General features: G+C 35.7%; 3 protein-coding genes across 4 annotated transcripts; 1 reads left to right on the plus strand and 2 right to left on the minus strand.

Moving 5' to 3' along the window:
* Positions 1 to 752: 752 nt before the first annotated feature.
* Positions 753 to 3876, minus strand: LOC128238832 (ankyrin repeat, PH and SEC7 domain containing protein secG-like). The gene is made up of 3 exons (XM_052955099.1): positions 3754 to 3876; positions 3260 to 3375; positions 753 to 2089 (listed from the first exon to the last, which is right to left on the minus strand). The coding sequence occupies exons 1-3, from the start codon at positions 3759 to 3761 to the stop codon at positions 1008 to 1010; spliced, it is 1206 nt and encodes a 401-aa protein (XP_052811059.1). The 5' UTR covers positions 3762 to 3876; the 3' UTR covers positions 753 to 1007.
* Positions 3877 to 5560: 1684 nt separating this feature from the next.
* On the minus strand, positions 5561 to 16771 carry LOC128238869 (HIV Tat-specific factor 1-like). 2 transcript variants are annotated; one of them, XM_052955164.1, is made up of 11 exons: positions 16717 to 16771; positions 16161 to 16337; positions 15445 to 15534; positions 14960 to 15104; positions 14207 to 14455; positions 12307 to 12390; positions 11215 to 11333; positions 9750 to 9919; positions 8944 to 9040; positions 8132 to 8221; positions 5561 to 7336 (listed from the first exon to the last, which is right to left on the minus strand). In XM_052955164.1, the coding sequence occupies exons 2-11, from the start codon at positions 16311 to 16313 to the stop codon at positions 6596 to 6598; spliced, it is 1938 nt and encodes a 645-aa protein (XP_052811124.1). In that variant the 5' UTR covers positions 16314 to 16337; positions 16717 to 16771; the 3' UTR covers positions 5561 to 6595. The 2 variants fall into 2 exon arrangements, with proteins under 2 accessions (XP_052811124.1, XP_052811125.1); XM_052955165.1 differs by having other exon boundaries at positions 16722 to 16756.
* A 15-nt stretch (positions 16772 to 16786) lies between these two features.
* Positions 16787 to 22983, plus strand: LOC128238871 (tryptophan--tRNA ligase, mitochondrial-like). The gene is made up of 8 exons (XM_052955166.1): positions 16787 to 16908; positions 17527 to 17643; positions 17972 to 18048; positions 18256 to 18337; positions 18901 to 18981; positions 19687 to 19769; positions 21759 to 21877; positions 22242 to 22983. Exons 1-8 carry the CDS (start codon positions 16816 to 16818, stop codon positions 22697 to 22699), a joined length of 1110 nt encoding a protein of 369 aa, XP_052811126.1. The 5' UTR covers positions 16787 to 16815; the 3' UTR covers positions 22700 to 22983.
* Positions 22984 to 23376: the final 393 nt, after the last annotated feature.

A 23376-nucleotide genomic window follows, 5' to 3' on the forward strand; every position in this document is an offset into this window, starting at 1 on the left:
GCAAAAATATCTTTGTCAGGTTTGATATAACAAGCCATGTCGCCTCAGTCAATCTAGAGTTATTATCCTTGAACTGGCGAAAGCTGTATTTAGTGTCCGCTCTATAAATTTGGCTTAACGTACCACCACCTTTTTTTCTTTCTTTTTTGTGGGGGAGGGGGGGGGGGGGTGTTTGGAAGCTGAACATAACTATGACCTACATTATTTAGAATAGAAACACAGATCTCAGCTTGTAAGTAAGACTGCCCACTTCGTCTAACATGTGTTTTCATGAAATATACAATACGCATATTGTAAATGAAGACGAAAATGGTACCAAGCACTCTTGAACTACAGTGGAACTGATCCAAGTTGGAAATGGTTGTACATCATTATCCAAAACTGTCACGTTAATGGAATAAGGCAGATATATGATAACTGACACAATGACATGTGAATTTGAAGTAAAGCACTTACGGTTGATCTAACACTCGCACATCATGAATGAGATACTTGCAATTGTTTTATCTACCAATAAAATTGTAAATATAATGGCTGACATCGTGTCATATAGGCCGTGAGAGTGGAATACGGCTTATCACAGAACATAAAACTGGTATAAAATAGACAAAATTAGACATAACATTTGGGTTTATAAAGGTCTGCCCGCGCCTATAAGCTTCATCATAGCTTGACAAGTGGATATAAACAGTCTCTAGAGCGATATAAACAGTCTCTAGAGCGACAATAGAATTTAATAAACAGTCTCTTAGTAGAGCGACAATAGTATTTAATACGTAATAAAATATAAAATATTTAAGGGATAAACACATGTTTGATATTTAATTTTGAATCATATTCCTTACATAACTTCATGCCTCTATGAAACCGGGTTAAGTTATTTATATACAAGTTGAGTTCACTCTAAATGTCTTTGCAAAACCTGTATTTATAAAACTAAAGAATATTATTAGAAAGCAAAAGAAAAATACGTTAATTGACAATTAATTTGTATGGCCAACGCAAACTCAGTGATCATGCAGTTCTTCTATGTATAAATAATTTCTCATCATTTCTGGAAGCGGCAAAAATTGCAGGTGGTGGTAAAATTGCCTCCCAAGATGGTGGCGAATCCACTTCCGGCACAGCTGTTTTAGCGTCTGCGCACTTGAACCGAATTCCGACCAATGTAAAAACTCCACATTCGTTTTTAACCAATCAGAAAATTCACCACGTTGTAAACACTCACGCACGTGACATTGATCATAACCAGTCAAAATAAAGAATTTTATGACGTCAAACAGTTTCAAATCGAAGGCAAGTCTTGCTGGACAGTCCTCGGAGGTAGATGTGGCCGGACATTGAAAGGTGTCTACATGGCTGTAAGCTTTCAACAAAAGTCGAACAACTTCTATTTTCTTATTTTGAATGGCATACCATAGAGGAGTCCTGTTATAAATATCTGGCGCATTTATGTCTGCTCCTCCATAAACTAGAGAGTTTATACAGTTTGGGTGGCCTTTAAATGACAATAAATGAAGGGCTGTCCTTTTGACAGAGTTGTTAGGTATATTAACATCACAATTTGCCTCTACCAAGGCCTTTACCACGCCATCAAATCCTTCTGAAGCCGCCATTAGTATTGGAGTGATATTGTCTTTATCACGTGCATCGGGATTCGCCCCCGCATCCAGTAATACCTGAAATCCTCGTGCTTTGTAGCACGTGTAATGTAGCGCAGTTATTCCTTCATTGTTTGCGGCATTTATATCACAACCACCGGAAATCAGACTTTGAATGGCTATGTAATGTCCGCCAATAGCCGCTAGAATTAATGGTGTGTTACCCTCAGTGTTTCGGGCGTCCACCGCCACCCCGGCCTGTATCAGCAGATCCACACAGCGGCTGTAGCCGTTCTGGGCGGCAACGTGCAGGGGAAAGACCGACAGCTCTCCCCGGAAATTTTTCGCGCAGCCGCCTTCAAGCAGAACCTTCACGACTTCTGGTTTGTTATGTTTGACGGCGGTAATGAGCGGCGTATTACCAGCGGTGTTGACGAAATCTCCCTCAGCCCCGCCTTCCAGCAGAGCCTTGGCGCACTCCGCGAACCCTGAGGAAAAAACATTTGTGATTTAGTACACTTGCAAAAGGATATGCGCTAAAGTGTGAGATCACGTGTATATATGTATGTATGTCAATCAAACCACCGCACCAACACCAGCTCTTAAGCCACAGCGGTTGCTGCTACTGCTACATCTATTTCTTACAATTAAAAAATAATGAAAAATGCTTCTTTTGGAACAGTTTTAATATGTTTGTTTTCAAATGCGTTCAGATATGCATGTACTTGTGCTGGACAAAAGCCAAGGAAGCGCTTAACCGCATTTTCTTTTGGAATAAATATTTATAATTTATAAACTACTACAGATGCAAAGTTCAGTAAATGCCTGCACTTTTACAGCTAGGGTAAAGGAAGTCAACAGTACGCTTTTTGCGGCCTATTTTAGTGCGACTTTGAGTTGCCACGGGCATGGGCACGACGCTTCAGCTTTCAGGCGCTGTTCCTCTCTATAGGGTTACAATGTAAGAAGTGTACGTACTTAGTTGTGTAAACTCTATGAGGTCGATGTATAGCTCGTTCCAGCTGACGGTTCCGGACATGGATACAAGGTGTTTCAGCAGCTAAGCGTTGCTACGCGCCACAATGTAAAAGTGAAGAAGTGTTCATATAAAGCAGCTTGCATTGGCGCGAGTTTGAGCTCCGGGTATAGATAGAAAGTGCTTCAGCACGCAGGCGTTGTCACTCCCAATAAGGCATGCTTTTGTATACTGTAGAAGGTAATGCACCAGTCAATTGTAACCACGCCCCCGCACCCCCCGGGTCCGGGGGTATACCGGGCATAGCAGGGGAAATGGGCCGTGTTTTCAGGTGGGCCCGCCGTGCCGGATGAATGCGGTGGTTTTGTCTTTTGTCTTCGCGCAAAATATAGCGGAGAATGGGCCTTACATAGGGTATCTGGGGTGCAGGGGCATTTGGCGGGGATTTTACCATCAGTTCGTACCCGCAGACGGGGATTTTACCCGGGGTCCCCGCTAATCCCCGGACCTGGGGTGGCCGTGGTTACAATTGACTGGTGCGTAAGAGTCTACATACCCCGTTTCAAAGCCACTGTGAGGGCGAGGTTTCGCTCATACCGGTACTTCAGCGTCCGCGCGATCGTACTCGCCAAGCTTAAGCGAATGACATTTGTAGAATGACCAAGGTGACAAGTGTTCATACCTAGTTTTGCAGCCTGTAAGAGGGCGTGATTAAGCTCCTTCCGGCTGACGGTCCCGGGCATGGACACGAGATGCTTCACCATCCACACGTTGTTGCTCGCAACCTGCTCACTTATACTGAAAACAGGAACATAATAGGATATTAACTTTTTCTATCTGACTGAACATACATCAGTTTGAAAAAAACAACAACACTCAATTAAGATAGTTATCGTTAATCTCCCGGCTATAAGACAGCAGTGAGATGACAATATAAATAAATGTCGTAAATGATGCAAAATGCAATGACTATAAATATATTATGATGTTTATACGCTGTAGCAGACTTGTGATACATGATACATGAACTAAATCAATAATGTGTATAAAACACATACGCTTACATGTCATAGAAACACGTCTTGAATGAATGAAATTTGATTGAAATAATGCAAATAATATTTAAATAGGAAACAAAATATTATAGTCTAATATTGAGTAAAAGTAGGCACCTACCTACTCATTTCCACGTTAACTAGGCATTCCACAGCACGTACAAGCACCTCATCAAGTACAGGTAACAGTCACAGCATTGGAGATGTAGATGTGTGTAGTTCTAGATCTGTGTGCATATCGTGGGGGTAAAAACAATTACAGATGTCGATACTTCCAGACTGGTTCCACAAAGCAGAATAGTTTTACCTGTGTTTTACGCATTGTCAACGGGCCTAAAAATTAAGAAATTCCAGAACTGCTGTATAACCCAATAGAATTGTTCGTCCAATTTGTCTGAGCGTCGAAAATAATTTGCATACTAAGCGGAATAGTTTAGTTCTTTTAATGGGGTCGTTTTATTATCATGTAGCTTTCAATTAACCAAACATCAATCGATCCGACATACAATAAAATGTTTTTGATCATTAAACTGAAGTGTTTCTCGCATGCACTTAGCACGGTCTTGCTTAAATCTTCACTGGGTACGGCTTGCAGTTATCCGGAAGTTATCTAATAGCCACTGCTCCACCACCACCCCAAAAAAATACACGAGCGGTGCGCGTGTGTGTAAACTGAGGTTAGTGGGTGAAGTAGCTGTTTTGTACCATGCTGTTACCAATACTACCTTCAATAACTACAGTACTATAATGTTTGTTTTTGTTTATTTGATTTATCAAGGTGTGCCCGCCCCCATTGGCTACATTATGGCTTGACACCGCCGTGACGCCATCTTACATTGTGTTTAAATGCCATAAGTGACATGAGATAGAAGTGACAGCAATTCGCAGTCAAATCCAGACATTGGAAGACTTGAAGAAACAGAGTGAGATACAAGAGATCCGGGTGCGATACCCTATCTCTTTGCGAAGAGACCTTTTGGTTCTTTAACGTGCTCTGTGTAAAGCACCGATACACGGGATACAACTTTCCTGGGTTGAACCAGTACTTAGTACGCCACTGTTCCAAGCACTACCCTTTAAATGCCGAGCGCCAGGCAAGGGAGCTACTTGTACCAGCTTTTAACGTCTTTCGGTATGACGCGGCCCGGGATCGAACACACGACCTCCCGCTCCGTAGTCGGACGCCTTAACCACAAGGCCACGGAGACGGTCCGGTAAAGTACATATAAATGAACAGCGTTGTAATTTATCCGCACGGTGGTTATAGCGGGGTTAAGCTCCGCCTACTGGTTACCGTTCTGATATGGGTGCAAATGCATAGATGAAAACAATGCGGGGAGAGGAGGGATTTTCAGGCGGATTTTTTCCGTCTCCAAACATTGTATGTTAGTCCAAGATTCCATTAATAAATTGAGTTGAATAAATGACTTCATACACTTACATTAGATATCATACTGATTTTTCAGAATTCGTTCTTGTGGTCAGAAAACATAAAACCTACATATTAATACCGTATTAAGTTTCATGATATAAATACATTTTAATAAATATTTGTCAACAAAATTCTTTTATGGAGTTTATTTCAAAACATTGGTTTGTATGTGCAAAACAGCTCGTGATGGAATCAGATTTCAATAACATGAAATATCTGATATGCATTTCTTTTCATAAATGACAGTAATAAGTATAATGAAGAAAGTGGCATTCCCAATAAATACAACACAAACAAAAGATCTGTCAATTAAATTGACTGGAAGAGGAAGTCTTATGAAATTTCTATGTTTGTGTTCTTTAAATCTTGTGGAAGTAATCTGATATTGTGGTAATGAACATGACTTTGCATACATTTTCATACTAAAATATGTCAATTCATCTGCCCATAATTATTGTGGGATATGGAGGGGTTTTTATGATAACTATTCAAAGTCTATTTTTTAAAGTTTTATTCCAAACTAAATTTAGATGAAGTTTTTACAGATCATTGTGTGAAATGAAGGGGTTTTTATCTATAGTAATTATTGAAGGTTTATGTTTTGAAGTAATATTCCACACAAGATGTCAACTTGGTTCAGGTCATTGTGTATGGTGAAGGTTTTTCCTCATTAATTCTGTCTAATCCACTACATGGTAATATTTATTACATGTAGATTGAATGTTTCCGATTCTTCATATATCACAATATACACTGATATCATTCATTAATGGCAATAGTGTTTCACATGAGTGCATCTTGTACTCTGTTGCATGCCATGTTATATAAAAAGAAAGATTACTATTGAAAAACATAATCAAATAAAAAATCAGAAAAATAATCTAACAGAACAGCCCTTTAAAGTACCGTAAAACTGACAAGGTTAACTAAGCGGGCATAATCAGCAGAAGCCCTCAAGCCCTGTACTGGTAAAATGTTTGCAGAACTTTTTCAAATTCTGAATTTTAAATAGCTGGGCTTGTTAAAATTTTTGATGCCAAACACAATGTAAGAATTCAAGGTTGTTCATCCAAAAGTCTGATTTTAAAGACTTTAAATGGTGCAGAAAAAAATCTATGAAAGCTTTGTCAGTTTATGATGTCCATTTTATTCAACTACAATCAAAAACATATAAAAAAATCTACCTGTGTAGTACCAGGTTGGATTTATTTGCCATTCATTCATACAAATAGATAAATACAATACTTTCAATGAAACTTTATCCAACAACAATTATTTTCTCATTTAAAGCAATTAAATGGAGTGTTTTAGGCCAAAACAATACATACATTTACATGTAAATATCTACAAACATGTACATCAAGTTATACTAGTATAACAAATACCACTTTCACAAGCTGTGACGTTCATTGGATCTGTGTACATGTTTGTATTCTGTAAAGTTAATAGTACCCACGATAAACATTTAACCAATTGTTTCAGTATGTAAACTTTCAAATATACAAATTCCTGTATTCCAATTCCAGGCAGCTCATGTGTTATCATCCATAGCCTCTCCCTGGCCTGATGAAGTCACTCCGTCCCCAGCACTGTTTCGATCCCCTGTGAGTCCACTGGGCCCTGCCCTCCCCAGGGACACACCATTGGTACTGGAGCTAACCTCGTCCATACTCTCACCACCTGAGCCTGAGACCTGCATACTGGTTCCTGAACTTGATCCAACAGTTTCCAAACTTGGTACTACAGCGCTAGAGCTACTAGCAGTGCTGACACCTGATATACGTTCACTAGAACTTGCTATTTGTGATATGACATTGTCAGTGTTCACACTCTCAGTAACTGTGTCATCTTTTGAACCACTGTCACCTGAGGAGCTAGCATTTGCCCCATTAGAAGAGCTAGCACTTAATCCGTCAGACGAACTAGCACTTAATCCACTAGATGAGCTAGCACTTGACCCACTAACAGAGCTAGCACTCAATCCGCTAGAACTAGCTGCAGAGTCCTCTACCTTAGTAGTTCCCGTAGCACTTAAAGAACCAGCCGCCGACTTAGATTTTGCCTCCTCCTCAGCTTCCAAAAACTCCGCCCACTTTTTCAACCGTGCCTCGCGTTCTGCCTCAGATTCCTGAACCTCGTACTTGGTTTGTCCATCCCAGACTGCAGCCAGGAGTCGACGAGGCCCAAGAAAACGCTGGTTCATGTACTCCACACACATATCAGCCATCTCAGCCTCTGCAAATGTGACCTGCACTACACCATCCTCATGGCGCTGTGAAAATAAAGTGTATACTTAATAGAGGGGTATATTTATATACTGTTTACATTATTTAGATTTAATAAACATATAAATTATTTCTATATAAAATCAAGAACACATTGCTCTTTAACAATTGTGATTCTTCATCCAGTCATGAACTACGGTATAAACCTCTCTGGGGCATCTTTGAATAACTTTAGATGAAAGCAGCTAGCAGCATGCATATATGTACAGTGCAGATTTAAAACAAATAAAAACTGCATTCCAAGGTCTACAGCATGCTGCCTTATGGTAACCCACTTGACCAATGCCCCGGACAAGTAAAACTGCTAAAGGTTAAGCTAAAACAAGTCAGGTTGGTCAATTTATTTCAAGATTGGGTGCAGGCAGAAAAAACAACATCGAAATGAAAATGATAAAAACAGTGCCAGGCTTTGTACCTACATTCAATCAAATTTATACACTTTGTATTAACATTGACATGATCATTGCATTATTGGACAATTATCTTCAAGGTAAAGAACAAAACAGCAACATGTCACATCTCGTAAAAACAATAAATTAACAACATTTTCGGGCACCTGCAAGTGGCTTTCGGCAAGTACAGTATTTAATCGGCAACAAGATAAAAAAAAATTATCATGGAGACTAAACAAGGCATTGAGAATGCTTCTGAAGGCCTCAAAGCTGTTGACAGTGATCAGCTAAGTCAGCTGGTTCCATAGTATAATGATGGTCAGGAAGAAAAGTATGGAGGTACACACAGATGCCGCTTATTATACCTACATATGAAATGCTACTACTTACATCTTGAACGACAACCTTTTTCACCTCGCCATACTTGGTACATTCCGTCTGCATCTTGGATTTTAGCGCTTGAATCCTCACCGGATCATCCTGCAATGTCACAATTTTAGTGATCAACAACATGTATGGTTTAAACTCATTTTTTCATTATTCTATTTCACTTTTTTTTATCTAACTCACAATTAAATTTAGCAAACGATGAAAGAAAAAGTAATAACTACAGAAATCATGATCAATAAGTAGAGGATAATTGTTTGTTTCAGTGTAAGATCGTAATATATTTCAACGAGTTAATGGGTATCATCAAAAGCTACATTTCATAGCCAGGAGTGAAATATTTACTTCTAGTGTTCAAGAGCTTAAACTGAACTTTTTTTTTTTCTCCTTTTATTAATATTTTGTCTAAAAAGGATTTTAAATGACAGATTATTGTAGATATTCAGAAAAGTGCGCCAAATTGTATGGAAACATAACATCATTTCGGAAATGACATCATGAAATTTGTGTCCCTGCCCTATATCAGTGGTCGAAATTAGCACAATCCCGCAAGCCCTGCACTTAAATTGTTTTCCGGGCTTGCTCAAGTTCTGGTTTTTATATAGAAGGGCTTGTTCAAAAATGTATTGCCAAGCTCTTTTGTAAGAATTAGGGCTTGTTCATCCAAAAGACTAATGTCGATGACTGCTATATGTGCTGATGTTTGATTATAAATTGAGAGCAGGCTAAAAATACAAAACAGTGAAAATTATCAAAATGTTATTTGACTGTACAAATCTCTATAAACCACCAGAAAGCATTTGTTAAATATATACCTCAAACTCTTTTGGATCAAACACGTTCTTAAGGATGACAACTTTCTCATGCTTCATTCTGGCCCCCCTCGGTTTTTCAGGACGCCAGTCGAACAATCTAAAATATACAGTACAGAATGTCAGTTAAGACATAATAGTTCTAATGTACCAGTACTGGTGATCAAACTTGAAAAAAACTGGAACTACTACTTATATGACAAATGATTTAATATTTATGTACATAAATTTCAAAATGATTTTGTCACCCTTGAGCAATACGTCAATATAGAAATTAATAGAAGCAGATATTGAGTTCTTGCGTGAAAGCTGCACTATCACAGATTGACCTTTTTTTTAGTTTTTGTTTCAGAATCAGCTGATTTGGGTATCAATGCCTTCAATGCAGTCAAGATAGAACATATCTCAATTGTTTGGAAAACGGAAGAAATTTTCATTTTCCTTAAAGCATTAGTTATGCTTTTACCCATTAAACATCGATTTCCGCATTTAGATATAAAAACTTTGATCTGATCTTTTGTCAGCAGTCTCGAGTCAAATCAAAACAAGTCAAAACGGTCAGTCTGTGAGAATGCAGCTTCAAGGTGACAAAATTTAAAAGTTTCAACAAAATCAAGGGGCATAATTCAACAAAAATTAAAGCCAAGAGTTATTGTCACAGTAATATGTGTACAATATATATGTTTAAAGTTTCATGTAAATTTATTGTTTTTTTTTGTGTGCAATGACATGAACGAACAAGTAATATCCGCCTATCTTAAAAAAAAATTGGAAATTGAACAAATAACGCCAGATTCTAGTAAGCTCACTTGGCCTGCTTTTCCCTAAACTTGTTCTTCTCCCTGTTAGAAAGTTTCTTCTTCTTTTTGGTTGGATCAAAGTTGCCCTTCATGGAGAACTGAGCTGGTTCCACGTGTACCTTATGGCCTTTGTAGTCGGCCCCATCAAGTAGGCTCAGGATAAGATCCACTGACTCCTTCTACAAACATATAGCACAAAGTTGTTAATCAAGTTTCATCTACTTTAGAATAAGCCTGCTTAAAATCGTTTTTGGTTTTGTCAATTTTTGGATTCTAAAGTTCCTGATGCTAATCTTAAACCTGCACTTTCACAGATTGAACATTTTGACAACTTTTTTTATTTTTTGTCTTGGAACAAGCCAATTTATGCGAGAATGCATGGAAACCAGTGACATAAGACTGCTGACAAAAAATCAGATCGCAGATTTTCAAATTTAAGTTCAAAAATTGAATTTGATGTTTTATGCATTTTTCTTATTAAACCGTAAGTAACACTTTTAGCCATAAAACGTTAATTTTTGACTGGAAATATGAAAATCAGCTATCTGATCTTTTGTCATTAGTCTTAAATCACTGTTTGCAGATATTTATGCAGAAATTGGCACATTCCAAGATGTGCAGACAAAAACTGAAAAAGTTATCAAAACGATAAATCTCTGAGAGTGCAGCTCTAAACCCAAGATGGTTCATTATTATGATATGAATATCTACAACATGCCCAATATATAAGATTATTTAATTTTTTAAGTCACATCTGGGCCATACATGTACTTAATCCAAATTTCAGGTACAGAAACCTACACAAAACCTTGGTGAATGATGAAACATTACCCCCAAACCCCTTACAACAACAATCCTTACATAAAACATTGCCCAGGGTTACAGTGTGATGCTTAATCTACATATGTATCAACCCAAAAAATATCGCGAAAAAGCAGCAAACACCTTCACCTCTATATTTCCTGTTCTTTTTATGGAATAGTTTCACCTTGTGTTGCTTCCTACCAAGGCCAAACAATAACAATCCCCCTGATATCCCAAATAAGGCTTCCGTTAAAGGAAGTTTGGAAGTATATTACTCCCTAGAAACAGGTTAAAACTTCCAAAATTGATTCCTTGGAGTACAAAAACTTCCATAATTTTGAAGAAAACTTGGAAGTTTAAAATATCAAAACCTTTTTGTCAATATTACTTTTATGGGCACAATTTTTTTCAGATTAACTGTTTCTAAGTAAAATGAATTATTATAATATAAATCAGTGAATTGGGCAAGTAAAAGTTGCAAACTATTTGATTTCTTATATACTTGTTAAAAAATATTGTTGAAAAAGATATTGTATTCGGGAGACTTAAACTTCCACATTTCAGTGTAAAACTTCCAAAATTGATTGACAAGAAGTTTATACTTCCAGTTTCAAATTCTTAATGGAAGCCCTGCCGGGCTAGATGATACCTAATATACATGTGGTTTAACCTTGATAAAGCAGCATCTCCCATCCCCCTTGGGTTGACCATTCTCATCCAGGTACAGTTTCACCTTGGGCTTCTTTGTGCGAGGGTCAAACATAATCAAACCATACTTGGTCATCATTTCTGGAATATGAAAAGACCACAACTTTTTAACATAAACTAGCTTCACGACAGCTGTTTCAAATTAACCATAATTATCATTAAGATGGCAATTGTGTAGTTTAATCAAATTGATATCAAGTATTATTTTAAGGCAAATGAGACTGTTACATTAAGGTTTGACAGAATGACATTCACTAGTTGATAGATGGTCTGGTCCATCTACGTCCAAGGCTATCTAGCCTGATTGGTTGTGTCTTTAAACGAATCAAAAGCAAAAAAATATCTGTGAAAATATAATAGGCTTTTCTGAAAAGTTATTTGGAAATTAGTAGGTACTATATTTAGTTCCAATCTTGACACACATTCACTCACACTAAAGCATGATCAGCATGTACTGTTTATTTCTTCATCTAAATGCTCACTTTGTTATTGTTGACAAAATTATCTTATATACCATTGAAATAACGTGAGAAATGCAAGATTGCACATCCAAGCCAATATGTTAGTATCCAAAATATTATGACAACAGACCTTTTTTCCCGCTTGTTGACATTGTGCTTAGCAGCAACGGAAAATGTCGAACAATTAATTAATAAGCAATTTATTTACATAGCTTGTTTTAATAGTATATTTCAAGATTGTACTTCATGTGTATATCTGGACATATAGGCATCATAACAACTTTGTTGTATGTTATTGGTATATTTTTGAAAAATGTTTGAAATCACTCTTAAAATTATGCTAAGCACATGTTTATGCTTGCTGGAATTTGTGAATAAGAAGTAATGAAACAGTTAATCTAAGTATGACTTTGTATGTTAAAGGAACCAAAAAACAACCCCAAGGTCATCATTGCATAAGCTACATGCCAAGTTTCATCATTATCCATCAATGCTAACTAAACTTAGTTTTCAGCTTACATAACTAAAATTAGATTAAATGGTTGTAGTAATTAGCTTTTAAGCATAATCCCTCACCATAATAATAATCTTACCTGTGAACTCTTCCAGTTTAATGTCAAAAGGCAAGCCTGACACATAGACATTTGTGTTGTGTTCTTCATTCACTTCAAACCAACCTACAGTGGAAAAATAAACAACTGCTATTTGTTTTTTACAACAAAATTTCTTTACAAATAAAAAGAGCACCTTTTGTTCATTTCTTACTAAAGAATTTTCAAGAAACCATATATATATATATAACTTCATCAATATTGAATTTGATTCAGTCAAAAAATAGAATTATTCAGCGTTTTTATTTAAAATTTCAGGGTTCGAATTTAACTTTGAGGAGCACTAGCAAAATTTTGTGAGTGCTTTTTGAAGCATCTCACAAAATGAAAAATCAACTTGCAATTTTATTATTTGCTTTATTCCCTTATAATATTGTCTAACAGTAGAATTTTACACCTAAGACATATTATGAATATTAAAAAGTATCAATCTTGAGTGACTAGACTTCTAAAACTTTAAGATTTCTTATCCTTTTTAAGGGGTACGGAAAGACTCATCAGATGCTGGCCACGTTTTGATAACAAAGCTGTCCAATAATTTGACATTGTTCACTTTGTATATTTACCCTCGCCATCAGTAATACCCATTGGGCAAGCACGCTACAGATTTCATTCAGTCTATAAGTATTAAAAACAATATAATGTGTAAAAACAATAACGTTATAAATATAGTTATAAATATAAAAGAAATAAAAGCAACAGTAAATGTAGCATGGATGATTTGGACCATGAAATATATTGATTGACGCAGGCTATTCACTTTGACAGTTGGGCGGAAATATATTCAATAGTTGATGGGGTTTACATATAGTGCGCGAAAGCGCTAAATTTAGCCAATGATTGAGCTTGGTGATTACGTCATTTGTATTCACTATGTACTATGCACGCCTCGGAGCATCCTGGAAAGATTCGAGATAAAACTCCGCTTTTTTCGTATTTGTTCTATTTTTGAAAACTTACTAGAGCGTAACTCCGTACTGTCTTCTTTATACTGGTTGTTTAAACATGCCACTTTTAGGCTGTTTACACACGACTATGTAGCGGAGTTACGTTCATGTTTATTCTACTTTCCTTTTAACATTTTGTGGTCTAGAAAAAGCCACTCGCAGAATTTTGCGAGCTTGAATAAAAGTCACTTGCAATTTGCAAATGTCGCTCGCATTTTGCGAGTATGCGAGTATAAATTCGAACCCTGAATTTGCAAATTCTCGCACTTCGTGTTATTTTTTTCAATGACTGTATCATAAATAAGCTCATATTTATTCTGGATAAAGACATCGCATGCACTGTTGGAATAAGGTTCGTTACATAATCAAGCTTGCAAGTTTAATAACAAGCATGAAAGTCCCATAACCTCCTGACACTTTCACAAACTTTACAATGAATGCCTATAATGTAATTAATTGTACCAATATATACATATATATATATATATATATGCAATTCTTCTCTCAACAGAACTGGGGCAATCTTTGAAGTGATTGCCAATATCATTGTTTAATGTACATTCAATTTTACTCTATTGAACACCAGGGCAATCTTAGCAGCAAAAAAACACATAATAAAATGGGCATATTTTTTGCTTGTTTTAAGCAGAAGCCTAAATGTTTCGTATTCATACATTTTACAAAGCTAACTTGATCCAGTTCCAATCTATTTTCCTTATCTGAATATCAAATTTCACCAAAGAATTCGAATATAAACCCGTTACAAGACTCTGCAAGGTGGGCCAGGTTTTGAAAAGACAAACAATGTGTAAAGTATTAAATGCTTTAACTTTAAGCTTTCCCTGGCTGCTTAGACTGCCCTTATTTAAGGAGATAAGAAATGCATATATATGTTTTATTAAGTTACATGTACAACTACTCTAAGGATATCATACCTTCCGGTCTCGGCGGTGGTTTTCTCTTTTTGCCTTTCTTTTTTCCAGCCTCCTCTCCCTCCTGCGTCCCATCCCCCTTCACAGCTTCCACTCCCTCAGTGGAACCTTCCCCCTTCCCCTCTTCCTGGGCAGGCTGAGCCATGCAGTCAGCGTAGTAGTCATGGTAGTCGGTGTTGTAGTAGTAGGACCAGTAGTCATTGTATTGCTTCTTTTGTTCTTCTGTGTATTTTTCCATTTCTTCCCTTGAATCTGAAACAAAAATTGACAGTTTTAATAAAGTGAGCATTCCTTCTCAATCTCTCTCAATTTGGCATATTTTATTAAATCAGTCCTATATGCACCTTTGTTTTGGAAAAAGTTTGCACTTAAATGCTTGAATTGGTAATTCAATTTCATATAAGTCAGTAACATGTCAAAATTTGGAATTCTACATGATTTGAAAAAAATTGACACAAGTTTGAAATTGTTCTGAATATCTAACCCATTATTAGTGAAAGGCCATCTTACAATTATTTAACAGTAGTTTTGTCCTCAACAGGAGCCTCCCTTACCCTGCTACACCCTCCCCCTCACACTTAAAAGTATAAATCCCCTAACCAGCACCCTATGATTTAGGGCTTTTCCTGATCTGTTCAAGTCCAGTCCCAGACTCAGAGGTGTTCCAGTTTTTGGACTGTCTCTTCTAGAGCCTTATCAGTTATCTACAACCAAAAAGTTTTGTCATTCTCTTTCTTTCCTCCATCCAACCCTTACCATTCTGCCCTGCACCATCATCCTGCCAGGTGTCCTCTAGGTGTTCCAGTTTTTTGATAGATTCATCATGAGACTCCTCCCCCACAGCTTCTTTCTTCTGGCGAGATAACACCTCTTCCTGCTGCACAGCTGCCGCATAGTAGTTCTGGATGGAGACAAGATATTAAAAAGTACAAGATTGAAGAAACACATAAAAAACTGGGAACATCTAAAGTACTAGTCAAGGTTCTGAGTGTACAAAATGTACAATGTATCTATATTTATCTTTATGTATATTATATATATACGACCATTTGTTGTACCTGCAACCAGAACTAAAAATAATGAGCAAATGGAAATATACAAGTATACTGATGAATACTGTATATAAATCTCAATGACTATAGATTCATTAATGAAACTTTTAAATCAAATTGCTAATTAAACAAGTACCATTAATGCATATTCTGCAATATCAATGTAATGAACACTATTATATTACATACCTGATAGTACTCCTGATTCTGTTTTTCTTTATCTTCCCCTCCTTCTACACCATAGTTCATCTGGTACTGGGCTATGAAGTCAGTGTCAATCTAAATATATGCACAACAAATAAAACATTATTTTCCATTTTATACCAATTTGAAACAAACTGCTGGTTTTCAGGGGAGGTACAATGTATTGCCACTAATAAGAACTAACATGCTCTATGTAAAGATTACCAGTAAGATTATCGACCTCTCATTAAGATAATATCAGCTAACCTACATTTCCAGCAAATGAAATCAGTATATCGGCCTTCATTAAGTAACATGCTAAATTGGTGAGAACTGCAGATCTAAAACTTATAAGACAAATGATAAATTATTAAGAATTGCAGTTTTATCACTTAACAGACATTAAGCCATGATTTGGTTCTCTTTCTTCTGAAAACACTTATTATTTCTAAGACAGAACATATTTAATAAACTGTTCTTAAACATTAAGATTTTCCATTAAATATTCTAACTATTACTTATTACACAAATAATTGTTCTGCCCAGGTATAACAGCATGTATTGAAGTTATAACACATTGAAAAAATCCATAAAGACCCCAAAAATATCAAAACAGCCATTTCTATAAATAACAAAGGCAAACTGATTTAACTGGCCAGTGAAAACATGTGAAAAGTGAAACCAAACCTTTGCTCTGTGAAGTATGAAGAAGTTAAACATACCTTTGGGAACCATGCCTGTTTCTCCGGGTCCCACTCATATGTAGTACCATCATCATCAACTCTGATCCCTGGCGGACCCTGAGTTGCCTTCTCTTTACTCTCCCTCTCAAGGCGTTCGAGTTCCAACTGCTCCTCAAAGTCAATGTCACCCATCCTTTGTCATTGACACAGCAAAACCTTCAATAAAATTGATTCGTCATTTAAATTTTAATGTCAACAGAACAAATTTTGTCATTTTTTTTTCAAATTTAATTGATCCATATTAAGATGGGTTATAAGTGTTATTTACAAGTTTACGGTAAATTATGCTATTTTTTAACTCTTATTCACGTAAATGGTGACATTGTAATGTTATTCATCTGTTTCAATTTAAATTAATGTTATCCGAATATTTTATCCGAATTACCAATTTCCTACAACTTAGAAAAATCAGAATAAAATCCCTTTAATCTTAAAGTAAAACACGTAAATTGATACATAGCTTTAATTTATCCTGTAATAATTTACTGAAGGCGCTTAAAGTATTCAAATATTAAGGGAAAGACGATTATTTTACCTCACCCATAAAACGTTTCGTCTGTGTCGATAGACGCTTGCGCAGCATAACGGTGCTCATATAACTGTAACTCGTGTAATAAACCCACCGGTATCCAATATGAGTTTTCACAAACTTTTCAGGTTTTGCAGAAAAATTATAGACTTTAATGCTTTTCAGTGTCGTTTAAGCAGAAAATTGTCAACAAAAGAGGTAATATTTTGGTTGAAAATCTGTTGACATGCTCATAGTTTCGAATTTTAGGTGAACATTTTAAAGCAGTTAACTATTTTAGCAATTAATATAAACTTATTTCTTATCAGTACTGTATAAAATAAACACATAGATGATCAGGTGGGCACAATCTACAGCTTTATATTGCTACACAAATTGCTAAACCATAAACCATCAGACGTCCCATTGTATGGCAGTCTTACGGCATGTTGCTGCATTTCTAGAAAAGCTAGCTCAATAGCAATGCAGTATACATGTACATTAGTCATTCTAAAATGCCGTCCAGGCTTTTTTTTTAATGATGGTTAGCCTGGACTAACCATCAGTAAAAAAAAAGCCTGGACGGCATTTTAGAATGACTAACCTGTACATGTAAGTGTGCTTTTAATATATATGGTTACACAGTGGGATTATTTTTGAAATACTCCCAAGTTTTTTTATTAAAACATCGTCAAATTTCCCAATTCCAAGGGTTAGATATTTTTCCAACTCTAACAGGAAAAAAACCTGTATATATGCACCTATTTTTATTTAAACATATCTGTTTTAAATTTAAGATGTAAATGTATACATGGCACCTGTATTTGGATTTTGTAGGTTCAAGAGGATGGATTTATCCAGTGTCCTGAGAGGGTGTTTTCTGGTATCCAGCCAACAGGGGTTCCACATTTGGGCAACTATGTTGGGGCTATTAGTAACTGGGTTAAACTACAGGTTATTTAACTTGATTTGTTTACAAAAGACTACATTAACCTCCCTTTGTAGCCATTCTCATCACTAATCAGCTTCCATTCGGTACGAATGGTTTAAAAATATATATATATATATTAATATAATTCACATTGCAATATGAATTTTTAAAAATAGTTATTTCATCTTTGAAACTATTTAATCAGGACAACGATTTCGCTAGAAACCTTCAAAATGGATATTTATTTATCACACACAGTCATACAAACTATAATTTATACAGTACATACTACCTTTAATTTAAAGGATGAAAATGATCCTCTAATGACTTGCCTGTGCTGTGTTTTGATAGGAGGAGGGAAACAGTATGATGGTAAGCATTGTGGATCTTCACTCCATCACCGTTCAGCAGGATCCAGCTGAACTCAGGTACATGTATACACACTTCTCTACCTATCATTTAAACAGCTGAAAGGCTTAAATGAGCATTATATGGTAGGGCAAAAGGCCCACCCACCAGGAACTATCTCATGGTCTAGAATGTACAAAGTCAATAAAGAGCTTCTTTATATGTCTGGTTTATATGTGTGTTGTAAATGTTTGGTTTATATATATGCGGTTAACTCATTGTTTCAGAGAGAACATCCAGACCATGGCAGCCTGTCTGCTGGCATGTGGTATAGACTCAGACAAGACCATACTCTTTCAACAGTCTACAGTAAGAATCCACATGTTCTCTCTTTTATATCAAAAATAATAGACCACTGTATAACGTTATAACTTCTTTCTTAAATTGAAATCAGTTCATTTATTTTACATAAAGCTACTATCATTATATACTTTTGGCTAGTTTACAGTTATTTATAGTGAAACCAAACTTGTCTTTCGATGTTTCAAGCAGTGAAATGCAGATATAAAGCTTAAGCATGCCTTCATGTCCAAAGCAAATCTCAACACGGACAGTGTTGTGACACAAATTCAAATGTCGTATTTTCCAAAATAATGTTACTTCACATGCAAATTGGGAGGCTTTGAAGCCAAACTAAACTAACTGTCATTGTATATCCATTTTAAGGCGTATAACAAATTTTTTTATTATTTCAGTGGAAGATCACATTCACAATAAATAAAAATTGTGAACACCAAAAGTAAATGTTTCAAATATAGCAATTGGTGTGATTTTGCATCAAACCAAAAATATAATCCTATTATATGTAATAGTTAAATGATGAAATATTGTTTGTAGAATAGTTTTGTAAGGGTTTGTTTTCCCCTGTGTAGGTACCGCAGCATGCAGAGCTGTGTTGGATCCTGAGCTGCCTGTGTACACTTCCGCGTCTCGAGCATCTACCACAGTGGAAGGTAGGGCTGAACATGTGGTTGTGTGAACTGAATTTTTATTCATAAAATTTGTATTTAATTGCAACAAATGTAAGATTCTTTTTGTCACATGACACATTGGTCGCTAAAACAAAGATTCTATTCATTTTTTGTAAAACGTTTGAGAGCAAATTAATAGAGCTAAATGTTACATCCCGTGGACGACTGAAATCGATGAAGGCGCAAATAAGGTGATTTTACTTTTTTTACAATTCTATTCACAAGCATTACAAATCGAATCCAAAAAAATCTTTACTTTTTGTTATGGTTGTATTACACTTCAAACACATAACGTCATGTGATAAAACAATTATAATTTAATAATATATAGAAAGTGCATGTATCCTAAAAAGTTTAAGTAATTTCACACATTAAGATGGTATTGTATATAACTTGGGCCATTGTATGAGGGAAATTATGATTAAATATCATAGATTCAAAAAGATTATATGGAGAAGCAAAATTGTTTTTGTAAATTTTGCTAGCAAATTCAAAAACAAATCTTTGTCTTACCACTGTTAGTATTTAAACTTGTTTTAAAATATATAATAACTAGTAATTATAGTTATTTTAGTATAATGAGTACTAACTAGTGTTATATCAATTCAAAAAAGTAATGATATGAAACAAATGATAATAAGAGAGTCCTTCTGTGTATAATATACAAACATATCTTTCATTGTACAGGATAAGTCGAAGCGTGTATCAGATCCGAAGGTTGGACTGTTCACCTACCCCATCCTACAGGCAGCTGATATTCTCCTCTACAAGTATGTAATGGTAAAATTTCCAATCAAAATCAAACTTAAATTGACAAAATTGGATGTAATAAAAACATCATGCAAATAACATACCTTTGACAATATTGATGTATTCAAATATAGAATACATGATTGAAAGATTGAGAGACAATATTGGTATGATACCTTTGGAACACTGTCAGATGTACCAGTATGTAGAAATGTTAAGACATGTAGCATACAGAACTTATTTGTATCTTGCTAAAATTTAAAGATTTAACTTTTGTAGATTATGACTGTCTGTAGATCCACTTTATATTCAAACTGGTAGATACATGTATTACAGAAATAAAATGGCTGGAAACCAAAGACATTGTATTGATTGCAAAACCATTGATATGGAAGATGAATTTCACTTTATTTGTGTTTGGCCATCTTTTAACAATATTTTTTTTATGAGAAAGAAATTAATTATAATAAAGAAATTCAATTAAGAAAGACCTATCTACAATTGTTACATTCAAATAATAGAACTGAACTTACCAGTATAAAACTATGTCTATTTGTTAGGATTTTTTTAAAGAAAGATCAAAGTAATCTATTCTTAATGTAAGAATTAATGTTTAATTTGTTCATTGTCTAAATAAAATATGGATATTACAACTAATTTAATATATAACCTTTGATGTACTGCATGAAGTTGGATTTTTTTATGCCCCCGTAGGTGGGCATATTAAAATCGCACCGTCCGTCTGTCCGTCCGGCTCTGTAACTTTCCCTTGTATGGACAGATTTTAAAATAACTTGCCACATGTGTTCCACATACCAAGACGACGTGTGGCGTGCAAGACTCGTGTCCCTACCTCAAAGGTCAAGGTCCCACTTAGTGTTTATTCACAATAGAGTGCTGTATATAAGGACATAGAGTATAGGTTGTCGTGTCCGGGCTGTAACTTTCTCTTGTATGGACAGATTTTAAAATAACTTGCCACATGTGTTCCACATACCAAGACGACATGTCGTCTGCAAGACCCGTGTCCCTACCTCAAAGGTCAAGGTCACACTTAGTGTTTATTCACAATGGAGTGCTGCATATAAGGACATAGAGTATAGGTTGTCGTGTCCGGGCTTTAACTTTCTCTTGTATGGACAGATTTTAAAATAACTTGCCACATGTGTACGACATACCAAGACGACGTGTCGCGTGCAAGACCCGTGTCCCTGCCTCAAAGGTCAAGGTCACACATAGTGTTTATTCACAATGGAGTGCTGCATATAAAGACATAGAGTATAGGTTGTCGTGTCCGGGCTGTAACTTTCCCTTGTATGGACAGATTTTAAAATAACTTGCCACATGTGTTCCACATACCAAGACGACGTGTCGCCTGCAAGACCCGTGTCCCTACCTCAAAGGTCAAGGTCACACTTAGTGTTTATTCACAATGGAGTGCTGCATACAAGGACATAGGGTATAGGTTGTCGTGTCCGGGCTGTAACTATCTCTTGTATGGACAGATTTTAAAATAACTTGCTACATGTGTTCCACATACAAAGACGACATGTTGTGTGCAAGACCCATGTCCCTACCTCTAAGGTGAAAGATACATTAAGTGTTTATTCACAAGGGAATTCTGAATATAAGGACATAACAGTGTAGGCTGTCAAGTATGGGTGGTATTTTTTTATTTTCAGAGGCAATTTAAAATAACTTGCCATATGTATTTGACACGTAAAGGCAAGATAAACTTTTCATGTACTGACCTTGTTCATAGGTCAATGTCACATTCGGGGGCATTCGTCACATACTGTGACAGCTCTTGTTTGTATATATATATATATATATATCTACACGGTTGTATTTTTGTGTTGTTACTATGAATATACACATTGACGTAAGTTGTGTCTGTCTGTCTTACCAAAGGTTAATTTAAATATTTAAACAATCTTATTATTTTGTTGAAACTCCATACATCAGCATTGGTGGAAATAATTTTACGGCCATTTCATTACATTTTTCAGGTCCACATTAGTGCCCGTGGGCGAAGATCAGATCACCCATCTAGAGCTAGCACGGGACCTCGCCCGATCTTTCAATAGGAAATATGGGCTTATCTTCCCTAGGTGCTCCCAACTTCTTGGTATGTAGATAGTTTCAAATGGCTTAGCATGGGAAACACCATCTTGTTTTCAATAAAAACAATAAATATGCTTAGTTATTTTTCACTGTATTTTCATAGCGCCTCAGAGTTTACAAGATTTATTATTTGGCCTTAAATAAAAAAGCCTTGTAGATACTTGACACACAAATAACCAAACTACATGTATTCATATAGAAAATTCTAATATTCTAAAAAAAATTTTTTTTAAGTTTTCTCTTTTTTTGCAAATTGTTAACAGTTTTCTTCTTGTTCTTTATTGTATACTAATTTACTAGTATGTTGTGAATAAAAGTTTAACCTAAATAAATGAAAGTTTATTAGTTGTTTCTCTATATCATTTCAGGTGATGTTGCAAAAATAAGATCTTTGAAAGATCCTAGCAGTAAAATGAGCAAGTCTGATCCCAACCCTATGTCCAGAATAGACCTTTCTGACTCTCCTGATGAAATATGTGACAAGATAGGCAAGGCTGTCACTGACTCCCTCTCAAAGGATATAACTTATGACCTTGACCTTCGACCAGGGGTCGCGAATCTTATTGACCTTCATTCATCATTGACGGGTCAGAGTGTGGAAGAAATAGTGAAATATGTTCAAAATCAAGGAATGAATAAGAAAACTTACAAAGACTATTTGGCGAGTGTAGTAAATGATAAAGTTCAGCCAATGAATGCAGAGATGAATAGATTGCTTAGTGACAGAGGTCATTTGAACTCAGTATTGAAGAATGGACAAGATAAAGCCTCTTCAATTGCTGTAAATACAATGTCTGATGTGATGAGTTTAGTTGGCTTTAGATGATGTTTTTTGTGCTTTTAATAGTGGTTTTTCTTCAATAATAAATGATTGAATATGTAGGAAGTTTTTTCTAGGTGACCTGAGCATAACTTGACAGGTCATTGTCTAAAATCTGTCAAGGATCATGTACAGGCCTTGTCAATATTATCAGGGTTCCACATTTCACCATAGTCAAAGGACTGTCCCGTTACGCCCCTTGCATGTCAAAGGCAGCACCCATGAAGACATTCAGAGAGGACAAAGGCCCCTGCACCTCCTGTGGTTTAAGCATTTTAAGAAAATAAAGAATTGCATGTAACATGTTGATATAAGACAGGCCATTTGAAACTATAATGAACAAAAAGCAGGAATATCATTAAAAATTTATGGTATAAATAGCACATTAAGTTAGCTCTTTGTCATGCAATGACATAAATATTGTTGTTTAAATAAAACATGTTATTAGGATAATGTCATACACTTACATATATTTATTACTTTGAAAATATGTATATATTGAAAAATATACGTGAGTAAATGCGTTAATGCATTAATGAAAAGTTCATGTTATTGCAAAAAATGAGACATACATGTATTGTTGAATTCTGTCTAATGCATGCATAAAGCCCTGTTCTTGAAAGCCTTATCACAGTATTAAACCAAGCTACGGCCTTTAATTCATAGAATTTTGATGGATTGAT

Source organism: Mya arenaria, chromosome 6 (genome assembly GCF_026914265.1).
Source record: "Mya arenaria isolate MELC-2E11 chromosome 6, ASM2691426v1".
NCBI classification, from domain to species: Eukaryota; Metazoa; Mollusca; class Bivalvia; order Myida; family Myidae; genus Mya; species Mya arenaria.

What these genes read in the sequence shown, in the direction of transcription:
- LOC128238869 (XM_052955164.1), bottom strand. Translation starts at nt 16,313, where the DNA reads ATGGGTGACATTGACTTTGAGGAGCAGTTGGAACTCGAACGCCTTGAG. An exon ending in TGATGGTGCAGGGCAGAATG is followed by an intron (nt 14,456 to 14,959) that starts GTAAGGGTTGGA and finishes TTTTTGTTTCAG; the next exon opens with ATTCAAGGGAAGAAATGGAA. An exon ending in TTTAGGGAAAAGCAGGCCAA is followed by an intron (nt 9,041 to 9,749) that starts GTGAGCTTACTA and finishes TGTATATTTTAG; the next exon opens with ATTGTTCGACTGGCGTCCTG.
- LOC128238832 (XM_052955099.1), bottom strand. An exon ending in CTTACAGGCTGCAAAACTAG is followed by an intron (nt 2,090 to 3,259) that starts GTATGAACACTT and finishes TTTTTTCCTCAG; the next exon opens with GGTTCGCGGAGTGCGCCAAG.
- LOC128238871 (XM_052955166.1), top strand. Translation starts at nt 16,816, where the DNA reads ATGAGTTTTCACAAACTTTTCAGGTTTTGCAGAAAAATTATAGACTTT. An exon ending in GTAACTGGGTTAAACTACAG is followed by an intron (nt 17,644 to 17,971) that starts GTTATTTAACTT and finishes GTGTTTTGATAG; the next exon opens with GAGGAGGGAAACAGTATGAT. An exon ending in AGCATCTACCACAGTGGAAG is followed by an intron (nt 18,982 to 19,686) that starts GTAGGGCTGAAC and finishes TTCATTGTACAG; the next exon opens with GATAAGTCGAAGCGTGTATC.